This window comes from Geotrypetes seraphini, chromosome 4 (assembly GCF_902459505.1).
Source record: "Geotrypetes seraphini chromosome 4, aGeoSer1.1, whole genome shotgun sequence".
NCBI classification, from domain to species: Eukaryota; Metazoa; Chordata; class Amphibia; order Gymnophiona; family Dermophiidae; genus Geotrypetes; species Geotrypetes seraphini.
This window is the reverse complement of record NC_047087.1, coordinates 257,834,188-257,855,963: the sequence shown is the minus strand read 5'-3', so window position 1 is coordinate 257,855,963 and position 21,776 is coordinate 257,834,188. Positions and strand designations below refer to the sequence as shown.

The 21,776-nt window shown below is 39.5% G+C and overlaps 1 protein-coding gene across 3 annotated transcripts in view; it reads left to right on the top strand.

Moving 5' to 3' along the window:
- The window catches only part of ANKRD1 (ankyrin repeat domain 1), a 121,853-nt gene that overhangs the window by 93,211 nt on the left and 6,866 nt on the right, over positions 1 to 21,776 (top strand). For 2 of the 3 annotated variants that reach the window (XM_033942278.1, XM_033942277.1), the window contains exons 2-4: positions 15,079 to 15,258; positions 18,230 to 18,373; positions 19,756 to 19,863. In XM_033942278.1, the coding sequence (XP_033798169.1) occupies positions 15,079 to 15,258; positions 18,230 to 18,373; positions 19,756 to 19,863 (432 nt within the window). Of the gene's footprint in view, positions 1 to 12,992; positions 13,076 to 15,078; positions 15,259 to 18,229; positions 18,374 to 19,755; positions 19,864 to 21,776 lie in introns of those variants that run through there. The other variant, XM_033942279.1, reaches the window with a different exon arrangement.

The window sequence follows — 21,776 nt, the reverse complement described above, 5'->3', positions numbered from 1 at the left end:
ACCACATATGGGACACAAAAACACTGTGCAAGTCTGCCCAGTACTGGCCTTTAATTTATACTATTCATTTTCTAATTAGAGATCCTCTGTTTTTATCCCATGCTTTTTAAAATTCCATCACTGTTTTTCTCTCCACCATTTCCCTTGGGGGGGGGGGCATTCCAGGCATCCACCACCCTACCCTCTCCGTGAAAAAGCATTTCCTAACATTACTCCTATGTCTTCCTCCCTTCAATCTCAATTTATGCCTTCTAGTTTTACCATTTTTCCCTTCTCTGGAAAAGATTTGGTTCTATATTAATATCTAAGTATTTAAATAGTTAAGCTGTGTGTGCCCTTGCTGCATTTAGCCAGTTACGCTATGACTGGTTTAACTGCAGGCATCTAGATTTTAGGTGCCCAAATACCAGGTTATGCTGGTATTCTAAAGCAGTGTTTTGGAACCCATATTTGGGGAGTGTGCGGCGCAGTGGTTAAAGCTACAGCATCAGCACCCTGAGGTTGTGGGTTCAAACCCACGCTGCTCCTTGTGACCCTGGGCAAATCACTTAGGGCTCCTTTTACTAAACTGCGCTAGCGGTTTTCACGCATGCTAGACGCTAACACCAGCATTGAGCTGGCATTAGTTCTTGGCGCGTAGCATGGGGTTATCACGTGGGGCAATGCAGCGCACGCTAAAAACTCTAGCGCACCTTAGTAAAAGGAGCCCTTAACCTTTTCCTATTGTGTGTCCCGGATGACGGGACATTCCAAAAATGTCATTGCCATCGTGGATAAACAGTCAGTATGGACTAATAAAGAGCCAGGAACACAAAATATTTGAATTTACAGACTTATGACTTATTTACATTATGTTTACAATAGCCGTAAATGATACAGAACTTTGCTACAATAATTACGATTGGAACCAGCGTAACGTAAAATTTGATACGATAGGAAAAGGTTAATCCACCTATTGCCCCAGGTATATTAGATAGATTGTGAGCCTGCCAGGACAGACAGTGAAAATGCCTGAGTACATGAATAAATTCATGTAAACCGTTCTGAGCTCCCCTGGGAGAATGGTTTAGAAAATTTATTTGTTTAAAAATGAATTACTCGCGCCATCCTCTAGTTCTGTGCGAGTTACAGAATAACATTCATAGTTAAAACACAAGCAACAAAATATCACACATATTGTACAACAGCACTATAAAATAACTACAGGTACTTGCTAAACAACCTTCTTACTGTCCAAAAAATCAGGAAGAAAAGCTGCATCTGAATAACTGGGTCTCACCATGTAGCCTCCGGGCCACCTTAAAGGAGACACTTCTTAAACGTGCAGCGTATGAGATCACAAGAACAAACTCCTACTTTAATGCATTTTTGAACAGTATTTTTTTCAGACCGCATAATATGAAATTACTTAAGGGTGTGAAGACTTTTGTAAGGCACTGTATTTAGAGTTGGCTGTACTGCGCCATACGCCAGCTTGAAACGGGCATTTGATGTTTGTTTTAAACTGACAATTTTAATATGTATGTACTTAGAACAGCAGCTGTTTAAACTGCTGGTATGTTCTTGTCGTTAGAGGGTTTAGATACTGTACATTCTTATAGCAGGTGTAATCTCATACCAGAGTTTTATAAGTTGCCTTACTGTCCTTCTGCTACTGTTTTGCAACTTGCACATAATTATAAAAAAGAAATGATCCAGTCTATGGAATTTTCTTGATCATGAAAGATGCCAATCGGAGGAGTGGAAAAGTAGTTTAGTGGTTAGAGCTTATGGCTAAAAACTAGGGAATACACAACTATACAAAGTAGGGTAAATATAATAAATTACTGATATTCAATTCATTAAAATGCTATACCAAGGATACCAAAACATAAAATTAATTAAATGTTTAATTTATTAATTTATTTAATTCAATTCATATCCTAAAAACTAACAAAATTTATTTCATCTACATTTAAAATCTACAATAACAAGTAATACAAAGTGCAGAGTGCTACTAATGACAAAATCATAGGCTGGGAAAAGCTACAGGTACTATCTAAAGCTTTTAAATAGAGTCCATCAATCAATCTTCAAGGCTTTTAATGATGTTAAGTATTGAAGCCATTCAGACCCAATAAAGCTCACTGAACTTGATGATGAGTCAATTAAAGTCCCAATATCTCCTTGAGTTGTAATCCGTAGACTTGACCAAGCCAGTTGTTCCTTATATTCATGATCCAATAAGAAATGCCTAATTAGTTCTGAGGTTCTCTCTTCTTAATCCTTATTGTTTTCCAATTTTAGGTACTTATATTGTTCAATCAGCATAAACCTCCAACTCCAGTTGAGTCCATCATCAGGGAGGTTGAAGATTAAACATTTAATTAATCTTATGTTTTGGTATTCTTGGTATAGCATTTTAAAAACTACGGAAGTCAGTTTTGAAATCCAGCTGATTCTCCTGGTGACCTTGGACATGTCACATCTCCCTTTTTTCATACAATTACTATTATAAGCCCTCCGGGAAAGGGAAATATGCATTACACTAGAATACAACTCGCCGTAAAAATTACTGGATAAGCTATGCTGAGTCAGGGCAAGGTCAATCAGCCCAACATCCTGTTTCTGACAGTAGACAGACTGATTAAAAATACCCAACAGATCACAAAAAATTAGATCAGTTTCTCATTGCTCAGTTCAAGGGATAGGAAATGACTGACCTTGCCATCAAATAATCTTTTATGCTGTATTCCTTAAGGAACATAAGAACTGCCATCTCCGGATCAGACCTACGGTCCATCGAGTCCGGTGATCCGCACACGCGGAGGCCCAGTAAATTTGGTGTAATTTTAGTCACCCATATCCCTCTATGCCTCTCGTAAGGAGATGTGCATCTAGTTTGCTTTTAAATCCTAGAATGGTGGATTCCGCAATAAACTCCTCTGGGAGAGCATTCCAGGTGTCCACCACTCGTTGCATGAAGCAGAACTTCCTGATATTTGTCCTGGACTTGTCCCCCCTTAGCTTCAGTCCAAACCTCTTTTGTTTATGTTTAATAACATTTGCTAAAACTGTTTTTAAAAAAAAAAAAACCAAACATAAATAAAAGCAATGTACTGTAAAATAACAATAAAATAAAGAAAAGGAACTGCATAAAAATATAGAAAAGTAAGCATTCACCATGTTGCAGCAAAACAAAATAATTGACCAAATGTCTCATGTGGATGAAATATTGGAAAGGACCATAGAAAAAAGAGAGGTTTTAAGACTACTTTATGCCCCCTCCCTTTTACAAAACTGTAGCGCAGTTTTTAGCACCGGCTGCAGCGGTAACAGCTCCAACACTCGCAGGAATTCTATGAGCGTCAGAGCTGTTACCGCAGCGACCAGTGCTAAAATCCGTGTGACGGTTCTGTATAAGGGAGGGTTAATATTTTTTCAAGAGAGGATTTTGAATGAAGGGTAAGAGGTAGGCTCTTCCAAAGAAGTGGAGCCATGAAATCGAAGGCTCGCCATGCTAGTTGCTTTGTCCGCATCCTCCAGCAACAGATTCTACAACATATTTATGTGCTTCATGAAAAAAAATCACAATTTTTTTCATTCTCTTGGTTTATTACTTTCATGGACTAATCTCTTCTTTTAGAATTGTTTGAAAGGTTAAATAACTATTTCCTATTATCCCTTCCAACCCTTCCATGATTTTATAAACTTCTATTATATCCCTTCTCAGTCATCATTTTTCCAAGCGGAGGAGACCTAACCTGTTTATCCTTTCTTCTTCATACAGGGAGTGTTCCATCCCTTTTATCATTATTGTTGCCTTTGTCTGAACCTTCTCTAGTTCCGTGATGTTCTTCATGAGATGGGCTGGCCAGAATTGCCTATAATACTCAAGATGTGAGTTCAATTCCCACTGCAGGTCCTTGTGACCCGGGGCAGGTTACTTTGGGGCAGATTCTGCAAACGGTGCTGTAATCGCCACAAAAATGGTTCCAATCGCATGTCAATCATGATGCAGCTCCATTTGTAGAATCATGGCTCCCGTTAAAGGTAGGTGCCGGTAACGTAGGCCAAAGTTTTCTCCCTCGACCAGAGGAGATTGAGAGGGGACATGATCGAAACATTCAAGGTACTGAAGGGAATAGACTTAGTAGATAAGGACAGGTTGTTCACCCTCTCCAAAGTAGGAAGAATGAGAGGGCACTCGCTAAAATTGAAAGGGGATAGATTCCATACAAACGTAAGGAAGTTCTTCTTCACCCAGAGAGTGGTAGAAAACTGGAACGCTCATCTGGAGTCTGCCATAGGGGAAAACACCCTCCAGGGATTCAAGACAAAGTTAGACAAGTTCCTGCTGAACCAGAACGTATGCAGGTGGGGCTGGTCTCAGTTAGGGCACTGATCTTTAACCAGAGGGCCGCTGCGTGAGCGGACTGCTGGGCACGATGGACCACTGGTCTGACCCAGCAGCGGCAATTCTTATGTTCTTATTATGTAAACCGTTTAGGTTTTAAACGGTATAGAAATTTAAAATAAATAAATAAATGGTGCCCAGGGTCATTTCTGGTCCAAACATACCTTAGACGCACTGCTAGACGTTTCTGTAGACGTGGTTTGAATTGGTTTTTAATCAGTGCAGTTAATTAATGTGCTGATTAAAACAATTAAGTTAGGTGGTGGGATGGCACTTACTGTCGCCTAACTTACAGCGCTGTGTACAGAATCTGCCCCTTAATGCTCCATTGCTCCATATACAAACAACTTAGATTATGAGCTCAATAGGGACAGATAAAGTACCTGCATATAATAAATATAAACTACTTTGGTTGAATCTCAGAAAGGCAATATATCAAATATATAATCCATAAAATCAAAGCCAAAAGTCATAACGTGGGATTAGAAATGAACATAAATAAGATGAAGTTCATAAATATGGAAAATGATGAAGATTTTGAGCTTGAAAGCAATAGAATAGAAGTTGTAAAGCAGGGGTGCCCAAATGGTCGATCACGATCAACCAGTAGATCGCAAAGGCAACGCGAGTCGATCGCATTGCCTTTGCAATCTTGTTCTTCCTTCCTCCCCGAGCCTGGCCAGGTGCGTACAAGTGCCGGACCCACAAGACTTCACCTCCGACGTCAATTCTGACGTCAGACAGGAAGTTCTGGGCCAGCCAATTGCCTGGCTGGCCTGGAACTTCCTCTCTGACATCAGAATTGACGTCGGAGGTGAAGTCTTGTGGGTCCGGCGCTTGTACGTGCCTGGCCTGGCTGGGGGAAGCAGGGAGAAATCGGTGTGGTGGCTTAGGGGGAGGGGCGTCAGGGAGAGAGAAAAAGAATCGGGGAAGTGGAGAAATTGGCGTGATGGCTTGGGGGGCAGGGGGAGAGAGAAAGAAAGGCAGGCAGGGGGAGAAAGAAAGACAGAAATAAAGAGGGGTGCAGGAGGAGAGAGAAAGAAAGAAAGAGAGACAGAAAGAAAAAGGGAGGGGAAGAAAGAAAGAAATATTGGATATACAGAAGAAGGAAGTGCAAATAGAGACTCATGAAATCACCAGACAAAAAGGTAGGAAAAATGATTTTATTTTCAATTTAGTGATCAAAATGTGTCCGTTTAGAGAATTCATATCTGCTGTCTATATTTTGCACTATGGCCCCCTTTTACTAAATGGTGATGGTGATTTTTTTGTGTCGGGAGCTGCAAGGGGCATTCAGCACAGCTCCCGATGCTAAAAACTTCAATTACGGTTTAGTAAAAGGGGAGGGGGAATATTTGTCTATTTTTGTATAGTTGTTAGTGAGGTGACATTACATATTTTAAAGTCATCTGCCTTGACCTCTAAGAAAACCCCCGAATACAAATGATAATTAACATTTTCTTTGCGTACAGTGTGCTTTGTGTTTTAAAAAATTTTATTGTTTGTAGATCATTTTGACTTGGTCATTTTAAAAGTAGCTCGCAAGCCAAAAAAGTGGGCACCCCTGTTGTAAAGGATTTCAATCTCCTGGGCTCTTTGTAAACAAAGAAGCAACTAACAGAGAGGAAATACTCTGCAGAATAGCACTTGGTTGCTCTTCAATGAATACTCTCGACAAAATATTCAAAGGAAAGGTGGTAACACTCCAAACGAAGATCAGACTTGTCCACGCACTCATTTTCTGGTTCATAGTCAGTGGCGCGCAAGACACCAGCGCGCCGACAATCCAGCGCTGACAATTCAGCGTAAGAAGAAGCGCGCCGCTAAAAGCCGCTGAAAAACTTATTTTTAAAAAGCTCCGACAGGTGTGTGTATGTGTGACCCCTTTTTAATGCATAGTGTTCGCGCTGCCATGGGGGGGGGGGGGGCGGGGGGGTGCAACACCGCGCATTGTAGAGAAAACAGAACTTTTTCCAATTTTTTTCAGGAGAAGTTCAGTTTTCTCTATAATGTGGGGAGTTGCGCCCCCCTCCCCCTCCCCCACGGCAGCGCAAACACTATGCATTAAAGTGGGGGGATTTCCCCCCCACACACACCCCGTCGGAGCTCTTTATAAATAATGCTTTTTGGCGGCTTTCAGCAGTGTGCTTCTTTCTTGCACTGAATTGTCAGCACTGGATTGTCAGCATGCTAGTGTCTGTCGCGCGATTATCCCGTCACCCATTTTCTCAGTGGTCAGTTATGGATATGAAAGCTGGACACTACGGAAATAAAACAGAAAGAAGATTGACTCATTTGAGCTTTAGTGCTGGAGAAGGATTTTAGGCATGCTGTGGACTGCCAGAAGAACTAACAAATCGATTCTGGAAGCGATCAAAATGTCTATGTCACTCGAAGCCCAATTGATGAAGTTATGACTGTCTTATTTTGGTCACACCATCAGAAGAGAGAGAAATCACTGGAGAAGGATATCATGTTTGGGAAGATCGAAGGAACCAGGCAAAGAGGGTGACCTGCAATCAGATGGCTGAACACGTTGAAAACAACTATGGGGATGACGCTGGAGGATCTTTCCGGACTAGCACAAAACCAATTTCTTTTTAGATCTGCAATTCATCAAGTCACTAGGACTTGAGCACGAGTCGATGGCACCTAACAACAACAAAATCACTTAAAAATAAGTCACTTAAATACTGACGGGGGCCATAGTGGCAACAATCACTGTTCCTTTAATCCAGTGTTTCCTAAATTGGTCCTGGAATACCCCCTTGCCAGTTAGGATTTCAGGCTACCCACAATGAATTTGCATGAACGATTTGTATACAATGGAAGCAGTGTATGCAAATCAATCTCTATGCATATTCATTGTAAATATCCTGAAAACCTGACTGGCAGCAGGGTACGCCAGGACCGACTTGGGAAACACTGCTTTAATCTGTTGGTACCTTTCACCTCTTTGGCGAACTCCTGACTCCGTCTTGTGTACCTTGCTGCACCATATGCCTGGAACAACCTGCCTGATTTGGTACATTGGGCTCCGTCACTGGCGGTTTTCAAATCCAGACTGAAAGTTCACGTTTTTGAAGATGCATTTAAGTCCTAATTCTATCAACTTGTAAAGGCACCCATATCTGTGTGGCAATCCCTCTATAGTCTTCTACTCTATCCACCTCACCAGTCCCCTTGTAATCCCCTACCTGAGCAACATGTATAGATTTACCCTTTTATCCTGTGTATCTGTCTTAATTAGATTGTATGCTCTTTCGAGCAGGAGCCGTCTTTTGTTTATTTAATGTACAACACTGTGTGCATCTGGTAGTGCTATAGAAATAATAAATACTTGTAGTGGTAGTAGTAATAGAAGATGTCCAGAAATTAAAAAAGATTGTTGCCAGTATGTTCACATATCAGATTAGTAGGTACTTTTAAATACTTTGTGGCCTATTGCTCAGAAAGACTGAATATCAATGGAGACTAAGGGCCGGATTCTCAAAGCTTACTGTGCCTTTTACGATGGTCGCTAAACTGGTTGCAGTCGGTTTAGCGTGCTGGCATTTTACCACCCAATTATCAGAATGGCTCACTATGGTCTTTTCTGAGCTTCCTAGCAGCCTCCGACTCTGCCATGCAAATATAGTACAACGAGGTCATTACTATTAGAATGGCAGTAAAATGGGCTCATTACTATTTAAACAAGCACTCTGTAATTTTTGATGGAGTGAAAAATCGATCCACTTGTACCCGTTCTACTCCACTCAGGATTTTGTATATTTCAATCATATTTAAGGTGATCATATGCCCTGTTTTGAACGGGACCGTCCCTTTTTCTGATCCCCTGTCCCGTTGTCCCCAAGCACAGCTTCGGGATGCCGAAATTCCCATTTTCAGTGACAGCATCCTGAAGCTGTATGTGGGGACAACAGGACAGGTGATCATGGGAAAATGGGCTCTCTCCCTGCTTCCCCACCCGCCACCGCAACAACAGCTGGAAAGGTATGTCCAGGCGCAGGGCTCAGAAGCCTTCTCCCCGATGTCAATTCTGACGTCGGAGAGGAAGTTCCAGGCCAGCCAATCGCTGCCTGGCTGGCCCGGAACTTCCTCTCCAACGTCAGAATTGATGTCTGGGAGAAGGCTTCTGGACATGCCTTTCCTGCGATTGTTGCGGCAAGGGCAGGAAGTAGCAGCGGGCAGCTGCGGAATGGGAGGAGCAAAAGATTCGGGTAGGCTTCAGAGAGAGGGAGGGAGGGAGGAAGACAGACAGGCAGGCTGTTGGTTGCTGAGCTTTCTCATATTCAGCCCGGCAGGGAGGGAGGGAGGCTGGCTGGCTGACTTCAGAGGAGGGGGTGGGACAAAGGCTGGAAGGCAGTGAGGGGGAGGCAGGCTGGCACTAAGGGGCACTAAGGACATAGGAAGGAAGGAGGAAGGGAGGGAATAGAAAGGGACAATTGTTGGGCCTGAGTGCAGAAAGAAAGAAATGAAAGAAAGAATGCAGTCAGAAGGAAACGCAACCAGAGACTCATGAAATCACCAGACAGCAAAGGCAGTAAAAATGATTTATTTTCAATTTAGTGATCAAAATGTGTCAGTTTTGAGAATTTATATCTGCTGTCTATATTTTGCACTATATTTGACTATTTTTCAATAGTGACTGAGGTGACATTACATATTTTAAACATATTTGACATCTTTGAAAATCCCCCTAATATAAATGATAATTAACATTTTCCCTGTGTATAGTGTGCTTTGTGTTTTTTAATTTTATGGTTACCATTATGAATTAATAAGATATTATGTGTACATGAAAAATGAATGGAATAAATTGCGGGCGGGATGGGGGGGGCTAGGGTGGGATTGGGGACAGGGCTGACAATTAATAGATGTCCCGTTTTGATGAAAAAAAATAAATGGTAACGTTAATCATATCTCCCCTCAGCTGTCTCTTTTCCAAGCTGAAGAGCCCTAACCTTTTTAGTCTTTCCTCATACGAGAGGAGTTCCATCCCCTTTATCATCTTGGTTGCTCTTCTATGAACCTTTTCTAATGTCGTTATTTCTTTCTTGAGATAAGGAGACCAGAATTGAACGTAATATTCCGGGTGAGGTTGCACTATGGAGCAATATAGAGGCATTAAACATTCTTAGTCTTGTTAACCATCCCTTTTTAAATAAATCCTAGCATCTTGTTTGCTTTTTTTTGGCCTCCGCCGCACATTGGGCAGAAGGTTTCATCATATTGTCTATAATGACACCCAGATACTTTTCTTGGGCTTCCACCCCCAAGGTGGACCCTAGCATCTGGTAACTGTGATTTGGGTTATTCTTCCCAATGTGCATCACTTTCCATTTGTCCATATTAAATTTCATCTGCCACTTGGACACCCAGTCTTCCAATTTCCTAAGGTCTGCCTGCAATTTTTCACAATCTGCATGCGTTTTAACAACTTTGAACAGGTTAGTGTGATCTGCAAATTTAATCACCTCACTCGTCATTCCAATTTCCAGATCATTTATAAATATGTTAAATAGCACTGGGCCCAGAACAGATCCCTGCGGCACTCTACTTTTTACTCTACTCCATTGAGAAAAATGACCATTTAACCCTACCCTCTGTTTTCTATCCAATAACTAATTCCCAATCCACAACTGATCTTTACTACCTATCCCATGACTCTTTAATTTTCTCAGGAGCCTTTCATGAGGAACATTGTCAAAAGCTTTCTGAAAATTTAGATACACTACATCAACCAGCTCACCTTTATCCACATGTTTATTCTCAGTTTCAAAGAAGTCAAGCAAATTGGAGAGGCAAGATCTCACTTGGCTGAACCCATGCTGTCTACATGTTCCACAATTTAATTTTTTATAATTGTTTCCACCATGTTGCCTGGCACTGAAGTCATTGTAAATCTTTAAGAAAGTCACCACATTAAGATAAACATGAGATTCAACTCAATTTTAATCAGTTTGCATATCCAGTGATTGGGTGGTGAGGCGGAGAGATCAGCATTCATGTCTCTGAGCAGAATTCTATTGGATATGCAAACTGATTAAAATTGAGTTGAATCTCATGTTTACCTTAATGTAGTGACTTTCTTCAAGATTTACAGTTGCTTCTTTAGTCACTCAACAACGAACTAGTTGAGTTTATTTCCCCTTCAGTGATTTTTGGCACTGAAGTCAGGCTTATTGGTCTATAATTTCCCGGATCTCTCTTGGAACCCTTTTAAAAAATCAGTGTAACATTGGCCACCTTCCAATCTTCAAGTGCTACAGATGATTTTAACAACAGGTCCATGCTACTGACCCCAGTAACCGACATCAAGGTGGCCAATCCAGGTCACTAGTACCTGGAAAAACCCTGATCCAGGGCAAGCAGTGGATTCACCCATTTCTGTCTCAATAACAGACTATGGACTTTATCTCCAAGAAATTGTCCAAATCTTTCTAAAAACCAGCTATGTTAACTGCTCTTACCACAGCCTCTGACAATGGGATATTCACGTGGGATCTTTAATGATGTAAAGGCAGGGGGTGGTGAACAAATTCAAGGCGAAGGGTCACTAGAGTGGGCAGACTTGATGGGCTTTGGCCGTTTTCTGCCGTCATTTTTCTATGTTTCTAATGAGTTTGAGAGCTTAACTATTCTCTTGAGTGAAAAAATATTTCCTCCTATTGGTTTTAAAAGTATTTCCCTGTAACTTCATTGGTATCCCCTAGTCTTTGTAATTTTTGACTGAGTAAAAAATCAAGCCACTAGTACCCGTTCTATACCATTTAGAATTTTGTAGACTTCAATCATATCTCCCCTTGGCCATCTCTTTTCCAGCCTTTTTAGTCTTTCCTCATCTGAGAGGAGTTTCATCTCTTTTATCACAATTACAGAAACTTATGTAAACAATTATCTTGATCGCTCTTCTTTGAACCTTTTCTAGTGGCGCTATATCTTTCTTGAGATAAGGAGACCAGAATTGAACATAATATTCCAGGTGAGGTCGCACCATGAATCGATACAGAGGCATTATAACATTCTTAGTCTTGTTAACCATCCCTTTTTAAATAAATCCTAGTATCTTGTTTGCTTTTTTGGCTGCTGCTGCACATTGGACAGAAAGTCTACAGTGACACGCACATCTTTATCATGGGTGCTAACCCCCAAGGTGAACCCTAGCATCTGGAATGCCCTTGACATGGGATGTAGGCCCCAAGTATTATGGAATAGCGCGTAGCCATATGCGTGCACAAATCCTAATTAGGACCAATTAACATCAATAATTGGTTGTTAGCACTCAATTATTGACGTTTATGAGCTCATTAGCCAACTATGTTGTGTGCGCATCTTGGGAGCACACCCAAATTTGAGTGTCATATATAGAATCTGGGGCTAAGTGACTTTGGTGTGTGCTTTATTGAATACTACCTAGCACTTATAAGAGTAAATGCCACTTCTGGATGCCTCTGACACATGTAAGTGCTAGTAAATACACCTGGCATCTTATACTATGTGCCAAGTTATAGAATGATATGGTATGAATTTTGTGAGAAATCAGTAGAAACATTTCTGACCTTGTATCATCAGGTGTCTGCAGAATTTGATTGTTCTGGAATGGCAGGATTGTGAGACTATATAACATTTATTATTGGTAATGTCTGAGCTCTCCAAAATATGCTGCAAAATTGAAATTGCAAGTTCTAAAAGTCTCAACAATTTTTAAAGGAAGATTCTGTGCAAACGCTCTAGTGTCTCTCTTCATTGGTTTTTATGGCAAGCGTGAATCTGCCACAATCCACCAGAAAATTATGCCAAATGTAGCGCACCCTGTCATCATAATTGGAGAACCCCTTTCCCTTCCCTTTTCCCTTAATACTTACTGATCTTTGTGTTTCTGAGTCTCACATCTTCATTACTCCCACTTTCTTTCTCATCTCCTGCGCTTTCATGCCCTCTTTCGACCCTTTCGTCTTTCTTCTACCCTCTGATGGTCTGTAAACATGTCAATCATATCCCTAATGTATTTTAGGGTTTTGTTTTGTTTTTTGTAACCTCCACTTCTATTGTAATAGTATTGTAAATCGCTTAATACTCACGTACTATCTTTATATCGAATGTAATAAATCCAATCCAATCCTTAATAATGCTTGTGATCAGAAATAAAATATAAACAAACAGTGTGTGTTAGCTTTCAGTTTTTTTAAGCTACCATCCAGTGCACATGATCCTTTACCATAACTGGTATCACCTAAGTCATCTAAGAGTGAGCAAATAGATCTGGTGCAATGCTAAAAGACAGCTGTCCTACTAGGCATGAGTTAGAATGTTTAACATATCTGAGCTATTTGGTCACAGGGAATGGAATGGAGGTCTCACATGTCGTTCTGATTCACATATTCAGTGTGGTTAGGATATAGGATACTTTTATCTTCCTTTATAATATTTCAGACACAAGATCTGGTTAGTTAATGTGTTTGGAATGAGAATACATCTACCTCTGAGTCTGAGCTAGGAAACGCATGGCTTCCTAGATTGGAAAATGACCTCACTCAAAATTCTCCCACAAATATATAAGGCAAGCTGGCCTGGCAGGTCTCAGCAGGGCTGACTGGGACAGTTGCAGGATTCATCCACAGGGAGTACTGTATCTTACTGCTGGCAACCATGAAGATGCTGAAAGTTGAAGAACTGGTAGGTTGAAACCATTTTTGACAGCAGTGATTGTCATAGGATCATCATCTCTTTGGCCAAGAAACATTAGGAAGCTGGTCATTAATGTTTATTTTTCCTTAAATGAAAAGAGACAAGATATGGAAATGCTCTTGAACCTTAGGGAGTGGGGGGGGGGGGGGGAGTAGCCTCATGGTTAATGCTGTGGTCTGAGAATCAAGGAAATCAGATTCAGTTCTAACTGCAGCTCCTCGTGACTCTGGGCAAGTCATTTAACCCTTCATTACCCCATGTACAAAATAAGTACCTGCATATAATATGTAATCTGCTTTGATTGTACAAGTTTATGAAAAAAAATTTGATGCAACGCTTTTAAAATTTCTAAGCGACTTCCATAGTAATAAAAACTGGGGTAAACAAAAAACATATAGTAACTGATGTCAACATTACATACTTGAGGCTCAGGAAGGAAGGGACAGAACTACAAATTATTACAGTAAAGAAGAACAGAAAAAGGGCTAAAAACAATAGGGCTTAGGGTTAAAAGCAGCTGATTGGAGTCTGAGCTACAAATTTCAATATTGTGACTTGCGCAGCTTAAGGATTAGGTGGTAAGTGGATCTGTCCTCGAAGGCATCTCTGAAAAGAAAACTCTTCAAGGAGCCCTTGAATATTTCTAAAGTAGAGTCTTCTCTAATATGGGCTGGTAAAAGATTCCATGTTTGGGGGGCAGTGACCATGAAGATGTCTGCATGCCTTGTATTAATCATTTTTAAAGATGGTGTTGATAAGAGATGTCGGTCTGTCGATCTTAATATCCTTGGGGGAATAAAGACGGTAAATCAATTTTGCAGCATAGGTTGGAGTGCTCAGACAGGTAAAGTCTAAGCTTGGTTAGATGATATGATTCGACAAATTGCGTCTTATTGCACTTTCAGGAAATTAGTAAAGACCTATTTGTTCAAGAAATTTGTTACTTGATTAGTGACTACATCATAGTATTCACACTATAATTGTATAAAATTGTATATTGCACTGTTGCTTCTCATACGTTTTGTATTTCATCACTGAATTGTTCAGTTTTCTTATTTTGTGAACCGCCTAGAACTCTTTGGGTGTTGGCGGTATAGAAAAATAAAGTTATTATTATTATTATAGAAATCATAATTGTTTTATAGTCTCACAAGTCCTGCCATTCCAGAACAATCAAATTCTGCAAACACCTGATGATACAAGGTCAGAAACGTTTCTGCTGTTTTCTCCCCACATTCATACCGAGTCGTTCTATAACTTGACTCTTAGTATTAGGTGCTAGGTGCATACATAATTACAGAAAACTCGCACTTACATGGGTCAGAGGCACCCATAATTGGTATTTGCTCATGAAATTGCTAAGCAGTATTCAATAAATCATATGCCAAAGTCTCTTAGTTCCAGGTTCTATATATGGCGCCCAAATTTGTGTGTGCTCCCATGCGCACAACATAATTAGCTAAGCAATTATTGATGTTAATTGGCCTCAATTAAGATTTATACACGCATATGGCTGTGTGCTGTTCTAGAATGTTTGGGGCCTACATTCCTTAGAGGCATCAAATCCCACCCCTTCATCACAATGTGACCTCTATTTTCCAAAATATAAAGTGGTTCTTCATTGCTGAAAATGGCTCCAAGTCAGAAGCTTTCTAAGGCTTGACCATTTCAGGCTACTTGAATATGATACTACTGTGCTCAACATAATATAGACTTAGATTTGTTCAGTAAGATGGAGAAAGTATTAGCTTTGGCAATATTTTGCTATTAATGTATATGTTGAACTTTCTATTTGGGCTATGCATTCCATAGTAAAATTTATGTGTAAATATTATTTTAAACAGTATGTATGTAGGTATATGAAGAGAAGGAATTCAATGTCCTTACAAAATCACATTTATAGCTACTTAAGAGTTCACAAGTTCATTTGTTATGGTGGTCTTCAACTTCAAGGGCAATGCTGACAAAGGAGGCTGAATTTTGTTTTTTAGGTGACAGGGAAGAAGAATGATAACATCAAAACCCAGAATTTCCTCTCTGAAGACTTCAAGGGTGGAGAATATGAGGCTGCTGTATCTTTAGAGAAACACGAGGACCTGAAAACACTTCCAGAATCATTCCTGAGCCGTGAAAAAAGACTCTTACAAGAAGAGAAATTACTGAAAGCAGAGGTAGGAACAGAAACTAGTTGAATCTTATCTTTATTAAAGTGATCGTTTTTAAGGTTACGACATCTGGAAATATTTGATTATACCATAATTACATATATAACCCGCTTTTACTATGCTGTAATCGAGGATTCTACTGCTGAGTGTCAGAGCAGCGTCAGAGCACTTAGCGCTCTGGGCCGTGGTAGAAACCTCTACTGTGGCTTGGTAAAAGAGCGGATAATCATTATTCAAGTTTTCCTACAATCAACATTCTATAAATTCTAAATAAAGATGCATAGGTTAGGTAATAATTATATGTAAAAATGCATTAATACTTTAACAAATGTTTCCCTAAAACTTTGAAAAAGTACATAATTATGAAGACTCATTTACTAATGTATGTTAATAATGTTATTCTTAATGGGGGCTATTTACTAACTCCCTCTTTTACTAAGCCGTGGTAGAGGTTTCTACTGTGGCCCAGAGTGCTAAATGCTCCACCGCTCATAGAATTCCTATGAGCATCGGAACAGAGTCTAAGCATTTAGCACTTCGGACCACAGTGGAAACCTCTACTGTGGCTTAGTAAAAGAGGTTCAAAATAGGGTTAAATTGAATTAATGCAAGTGAATAAATGAGGTCTACAGTCTTTTACAGATTTCTGGAATCAAGCTTATATGACCCATGTTTCATGGAAAATGTATTGCTGTCATGATTTCTAAAAATTCTTTGAGCTTTTCCATTCCAGTTCTTCTTAATTCCTCTCAAATGACATGCTACCTTATAGGCAACTGTATCACTTTGCCTTACACTTGTGTATGATGTAATTTGTGACATCATAATAAATACAGACCAAATGCTTTCAACGAGTGCGATAAAATGTATGAATCTTGTGACTAACACAATTGATTCCAGAAATTCATAGACATTTTAGAATAATAGATTTTAAATTATAACAATTATGAATACATGGTAATATTTTAATTGACTCAAGATAATTATTACTACTTGTCATATGTAGCTTTGAAAATACTATACAGTACAGGGCTTCCCAAATCTTCATGCACTAGAGATGAAGCATATGGAGATTTATTGCATGGGTAGAGGCTCCATGTCGGGTTTGGAAAGCTCTAACATACTGATGGGGTGGTATATTTAGAGCACATCAAGACCCCAGTATGATTTTCCTTTTTATCTGATTTTAATAAATGAGATACTGAGGGATCATTTTATTAAGGTGCACTAACAAATTAGTGTGCATTAAGGGACTAGTTCTATAAATTGCACCTAAAATGTAGGCATTGAGGAACGCGGCACTTAGCGCATGTCAGTCTTAAATTAGGCACCATTTATAGAATTGTGCTTATTGGTGCCTAAAGTGGACTTAGGTACTGGTAGGCGTCCTAACCTTAGGAGCACCCTATTTATGCCAGGGTTTTCTTGGCCTAAATACCAGCACCAAAGACCAAAACAGGTGTCTACATGTCAAACACACCCACGATCTGCCCCTAGCCATGCCTGCTTTCTGGTAGGCACCTTGGACTAGGCGTCTACATGAAAGTGGTAGGCGCCTACTATCCAATTAATTTTAATTTAAGCCAATTATGAGGTGCTAATTGCTTGTTATCGGCACCAGTTAAGTTTTAATACTCTCATGCTTAATCATAGGTTGTGCTGAATGGTTTTTAAAAGTTTATATGGAGAAGTGCCTGAAAGAGTTCCGCATTTGCTTAGTATATTGGGAAGATGTTTTGGACATCGTAGTTTTGACTGATTACTGTTTGCTTTTCTGTTAAAGATGTAAAGAATAAATAAATAAGTCAAACATCTTATATTGTCATATAATGGAGATATGGAATTCATTACCTTTAGATGTAACTATTTCATATATATTTTTTCAAAGAAATCTGAAAACTTGGCTTTTTCAATAATTTTTATTTATTTATTTAATTCGTTTTCTATCAAGTTTCAAGTTTTTATTAAAATTTGATGTACACGCATCGTCAAATATTTCAAAGCGTATTACAAATCTAAAAATGAGGGTAAAACAGTACAATACATTAATACAAAATAATATAAACATACAAACTCTGGACTGGTACAAAAGGAAATGGAGATGAACTACAATAATTATAGCAACGAGAGAAAATACATGGATAGGACATCAGGGAGGGGCAAGAAGTAAAGAGAAAAGAGGAGACAAAAATAAGAATTGAATCCAGCAAATGAAGACAGATTAAAAATTAAACCTCAAGAATATGTAGTCTTAATCCCAGAATAATCCTTGTGTCTACATCTCGAAGGCATCATTATACAGAAAACTTTTTAGAGAGTCTTTGAATTTATTAATATTTGTGATTATGAAATGTATTTTTAAAGAGAATTGTGATACCCCCCCCCCCTTTGAACCTCTGTGGTAAAGATATGGTGGGATATAAGAAGTCAACATAACATAACATAAACTTGTTTAGACTGGGACATTGGCAAGTGGGACTATTTTGTACAGTGTAGTACATGCAGTGGCGTATCTAGCATATGTGACACCCTTTGAATATCAAGTCTGTGCCTATCTTATGCTTATAGAGGCATCCAACAAATAATCCTACAAGAAAAAAGAAGGAAAAAAGTTTAATAAGCCAAAGATCAAGCCATGTCTACCTGATTGCTTGTAGTAGGTAGGAAATGGACAGACTGGATGGGTTCTGTAGTGTTTAGCTGCTTTTGTGTCTTTTTCTGTGAATTGGACCCAGAAGGAGGAAGTTATCAACATGGACTACCATTAAGATGGGTTATTTTACCAGAAGTTGTGCTATTTTAACACATGATCTCATTGCATAAAATGGGACCCTGTATTAAAAAGCACTACTTCTGGTAAAATTACCAATCTTTACAGTAGCCCGTTGATAACTCCCCTCCAGGGTGTACTGTACATCTTCCTTTAATACAAACAAAGCAAAATTCATTCTATTGACCATGGCTTTGCTTCATTTAGCTCATTAAGAAGAAATTAGAACAACGAGCAAAGCTTGAAAATCTAGAAGATCTCCAAAAAATTATTACACTAAAGAAAAGAAAAAAATGCAAGAAAGTGAAAGTACCTGCTGAACCAGAACCAGAACCTGAACCTGAGATTATAGTAAGTTTATTATTAGAGAAATGTCATTTTAAACCATGTTAAGAGAACTTATTGCTACAGACTCTGGGACTCACTTTCAAAAAAGATAGATATCTCCCCCCCAAAGCATAAACTGGCACTTGGATGTCTTACTAGTCAAAACGTCCAAGTGGGCATTTTCAAAACTGACTTTCCAGACGTCTTTCTGGTTGTTTTGTCTCCAGTGCATTTAAATCTTGCGTGTTAGCGGTGGGTTTTGGGTGGGCTTAGGACTTTGACGTTCTGCAGGGATAATCAAACCTTTAACAAAATGTCCAGGACTTTGTTTTTTTTTTTTTTGTTTTTTAGACATTTGGAACTAGACCTGTTTTATAAACACATAAGGGTCAAAAAGGTGCCCAAATTAACCAGATGACCAATGGAGAGATTAAGGCATGATCTTCCTTACTCCCCCAGTAGTCACTGACCCCCTCCCACCACCCAAAGAGACGAACCTCCCCCCCCCCCCATTACATTTAGCCTGTATTATGAGGGATGCTGAAAAGTTCTCAGCCCAACCAACCAACTTCCTAAATTCTGAGCATTATTTTGCCACTGTGGCTGAAAAGAGTGTTATCTTATTTCATTAAGTGCTAAAACAATTCTGTGTTTTGACATTGTTTCAGATCATTGATTGAACTATATCCAAGTCATTCTCTTCTTGGATGGGCTGAGAACTTTTCAGCACCCTCTCGTACAGCTTTAGATGGCCACATAGACAGCTGAGCCTAGCAGATCAGAGGGGCACTCTAGGGGGTACTGCAGTGAATGATGATATAGAAATTTTAAAAATAAATAAAAGTCACTATAACCTGCTTATATTGTATAAAGAGCCCTCCTTAACCCACCCAGAACCTACTGTAGCTTCATGAAGATGACACCTGCAGGCATAAGGACTATTGTTGTGGTATACAGGTAGGTACAGTAAGTTTTAGGTGGCTTTTGGAGGGCTCACCTTACAACATAAGCAGGGTATAGTGACATGTATACCTGGGCCTTTTAAATGTGGCATTCATTGCAGTACCCCTTAGAGCGCCCCTCTGCTTTGCTCAGATGTCTGCGTGGCCATTTTGCTAAGAATGCTGGCTGCCTGGACGTCCCAATAGCTTGTGTTTGTGCATTTTTTTATTTGGAAATCTTTGTATTTGAAAATGGCTGAACAAAGATAGATGTACTAAGGACCAAAGCGTCTAGAAAGGTCATTAAAAAAAAGAATAGATGTCTTGCTATTTTGAAAATGGACATTTTCTCTACTGGATTTTTGGACGTCTTTCACAAAATGTCCAAACTCAGACACAGACGTCCTATTGAAAATGCCCCTCCCTGTCTCTGCCAAACATGGTCATATAAATATTCTTTATCAGACAGGCTCTGTGGATGTCCCTACCTTTTTGATGGCTGTTTTGGAGAATAAATTGCCAGTAATTGAAAAATACTTGTCTGATGGTGGAGATCCAAATGCTTGTGATGAGGTACTATTGAACTTTCATTATAAATACTACTAACACAATGTGGTCGAATTACTCATTTCATTTCCGGAAAGTAACTAGAAATGAATAGCTATTTGGAGGGGAGTATGGCCTAGTAGTTAGATCAGCTGCCTCAGCACTCTGAGGTTGTAAGTTGAACTAGGTGGGCTCTCCAAAGGTACATCATTATTTTGCACCTCCAAGGGATCACACAGTTTTATTTGGCCACAATCATGGGGGTCCCAGCCACAAAAAGATTGGGAAGCAACGGTCTTGCAAGAACCTGAAACCATCTTCCCCATGCTTAGTTCACTGAGATGTAAATATTTGTCATGACTTTATGTGAGTCAATTGAGAAAACTTCATTACTCACATGCATGTGAAAAGTTTTTTACATAGCGAGATGACCATTAGCGGTTTTGGTAAGATAAACTCTAACCCTACCGTCAATGTATTTGAATCAGAACCACCGTAGTCCTGTGCAGAATGGTTACAGAAATAGTTATATTTAGAAATAGCACTGCTTAAACAGTTTTATACATATTTCTATGATTCCGAGTGCTTTAGTAGCTCTGGCATGTTTAAATAAGGTCAAAGTAAATTTTGAAAAATAGGGGCAGGATGAAAAGTTGCATTTGCCTATGAAGGCATATTAGAGGCCAACTTTAACAGATAAATCCTGGTGGCAAACTAGGTATGACTGTACTGTTATAGAGGGAGAAGAGGGACGAGGAAGGGATTTAGCTGCTAGGGTTAAAAGACTTTGTCCATTATGACCTGCAAACAGAATTAAATTGGTTCATCATTAAATACTCTAAGCGCTGAAGATATCACTAGCACCTCAGAAGACCACAGTGATTCTAGCAGCTCTCTCTCGCTCCTAGACCCCCCACCAAACAGAAGGAACTTTGCCTTAATCTATGAGTATCAGCTTCTCCTATAATGCATATCACCTCAAATGCATATTCATTTTATTCAGACACAGCCCAAATAGAAGAAAATCTCCTTTTTTTGATAGGGTGGATTAACTTGAGCACATTTACTGTAGAAAATACATACAAAATAAATACGCAAATGTAAATATTGAGCATATTAGATATTCTCAAATGAACATTAAATTGGTCTTTTATGAAACAATTTACAAAATAAACTTTATGATAGAGAACTGGGAATTCAGCTACTTCAAGCTATTTCTAATACTGAAAGCATGCTTTAGAGAGAAGAAGTAGCCTAATGGTTAAACTAGCCTTCTAAGAACCAGGGAAGCTCATTTCAAATTCCACTGCAGCTCCTTGTGATCTTGGGCACGTCATTTAACCCCCCTATTGCCTTGGGTATAAACTTACTGGTCAATATTCAGCCAGTGATGGTGATCATTGTTTTGCATGCTGTCGCTAGATAAGGTTGACCTGAATGTTCAAAACTAGGTCATTTCCAAGGACCAACAATGAACATCTGGGCATATCCAGCGATTGCGCTGGCTACCAGCACTTATCCATGTACAGGCTAATATTCAGCCAGAACTCAGATAACACTCTAATTCTGGAGTAACTTAATAAAATATTTAATATGTTTTTATCTCTGAGGACCTTCAGATAGGTTTCAATATGAATATGATCCATTCATTATACTTTCGGATCATTACCACTTTGCCATCAGTCCTCTCTTTTTTAATCAACTTTTTATCTATTGCACTATTTTACTTACCCCCCCCCCCTCCTTTACAAAGCCGTACGAGCATTTTTATCACCGGCTGCCGCAGTAACAGCTCTGAGGCTCATCGAATTCCTATGAGCATCTGAGCTGTTACCGCCATGGCCGGCGCTAAAAACACTAGCATGGCTTTGTAAAGGAGGGGGGGGGGTTAATTCCTTAATTAATCATGAAGCATTAAATTTTTCATGCAAAATCGCACT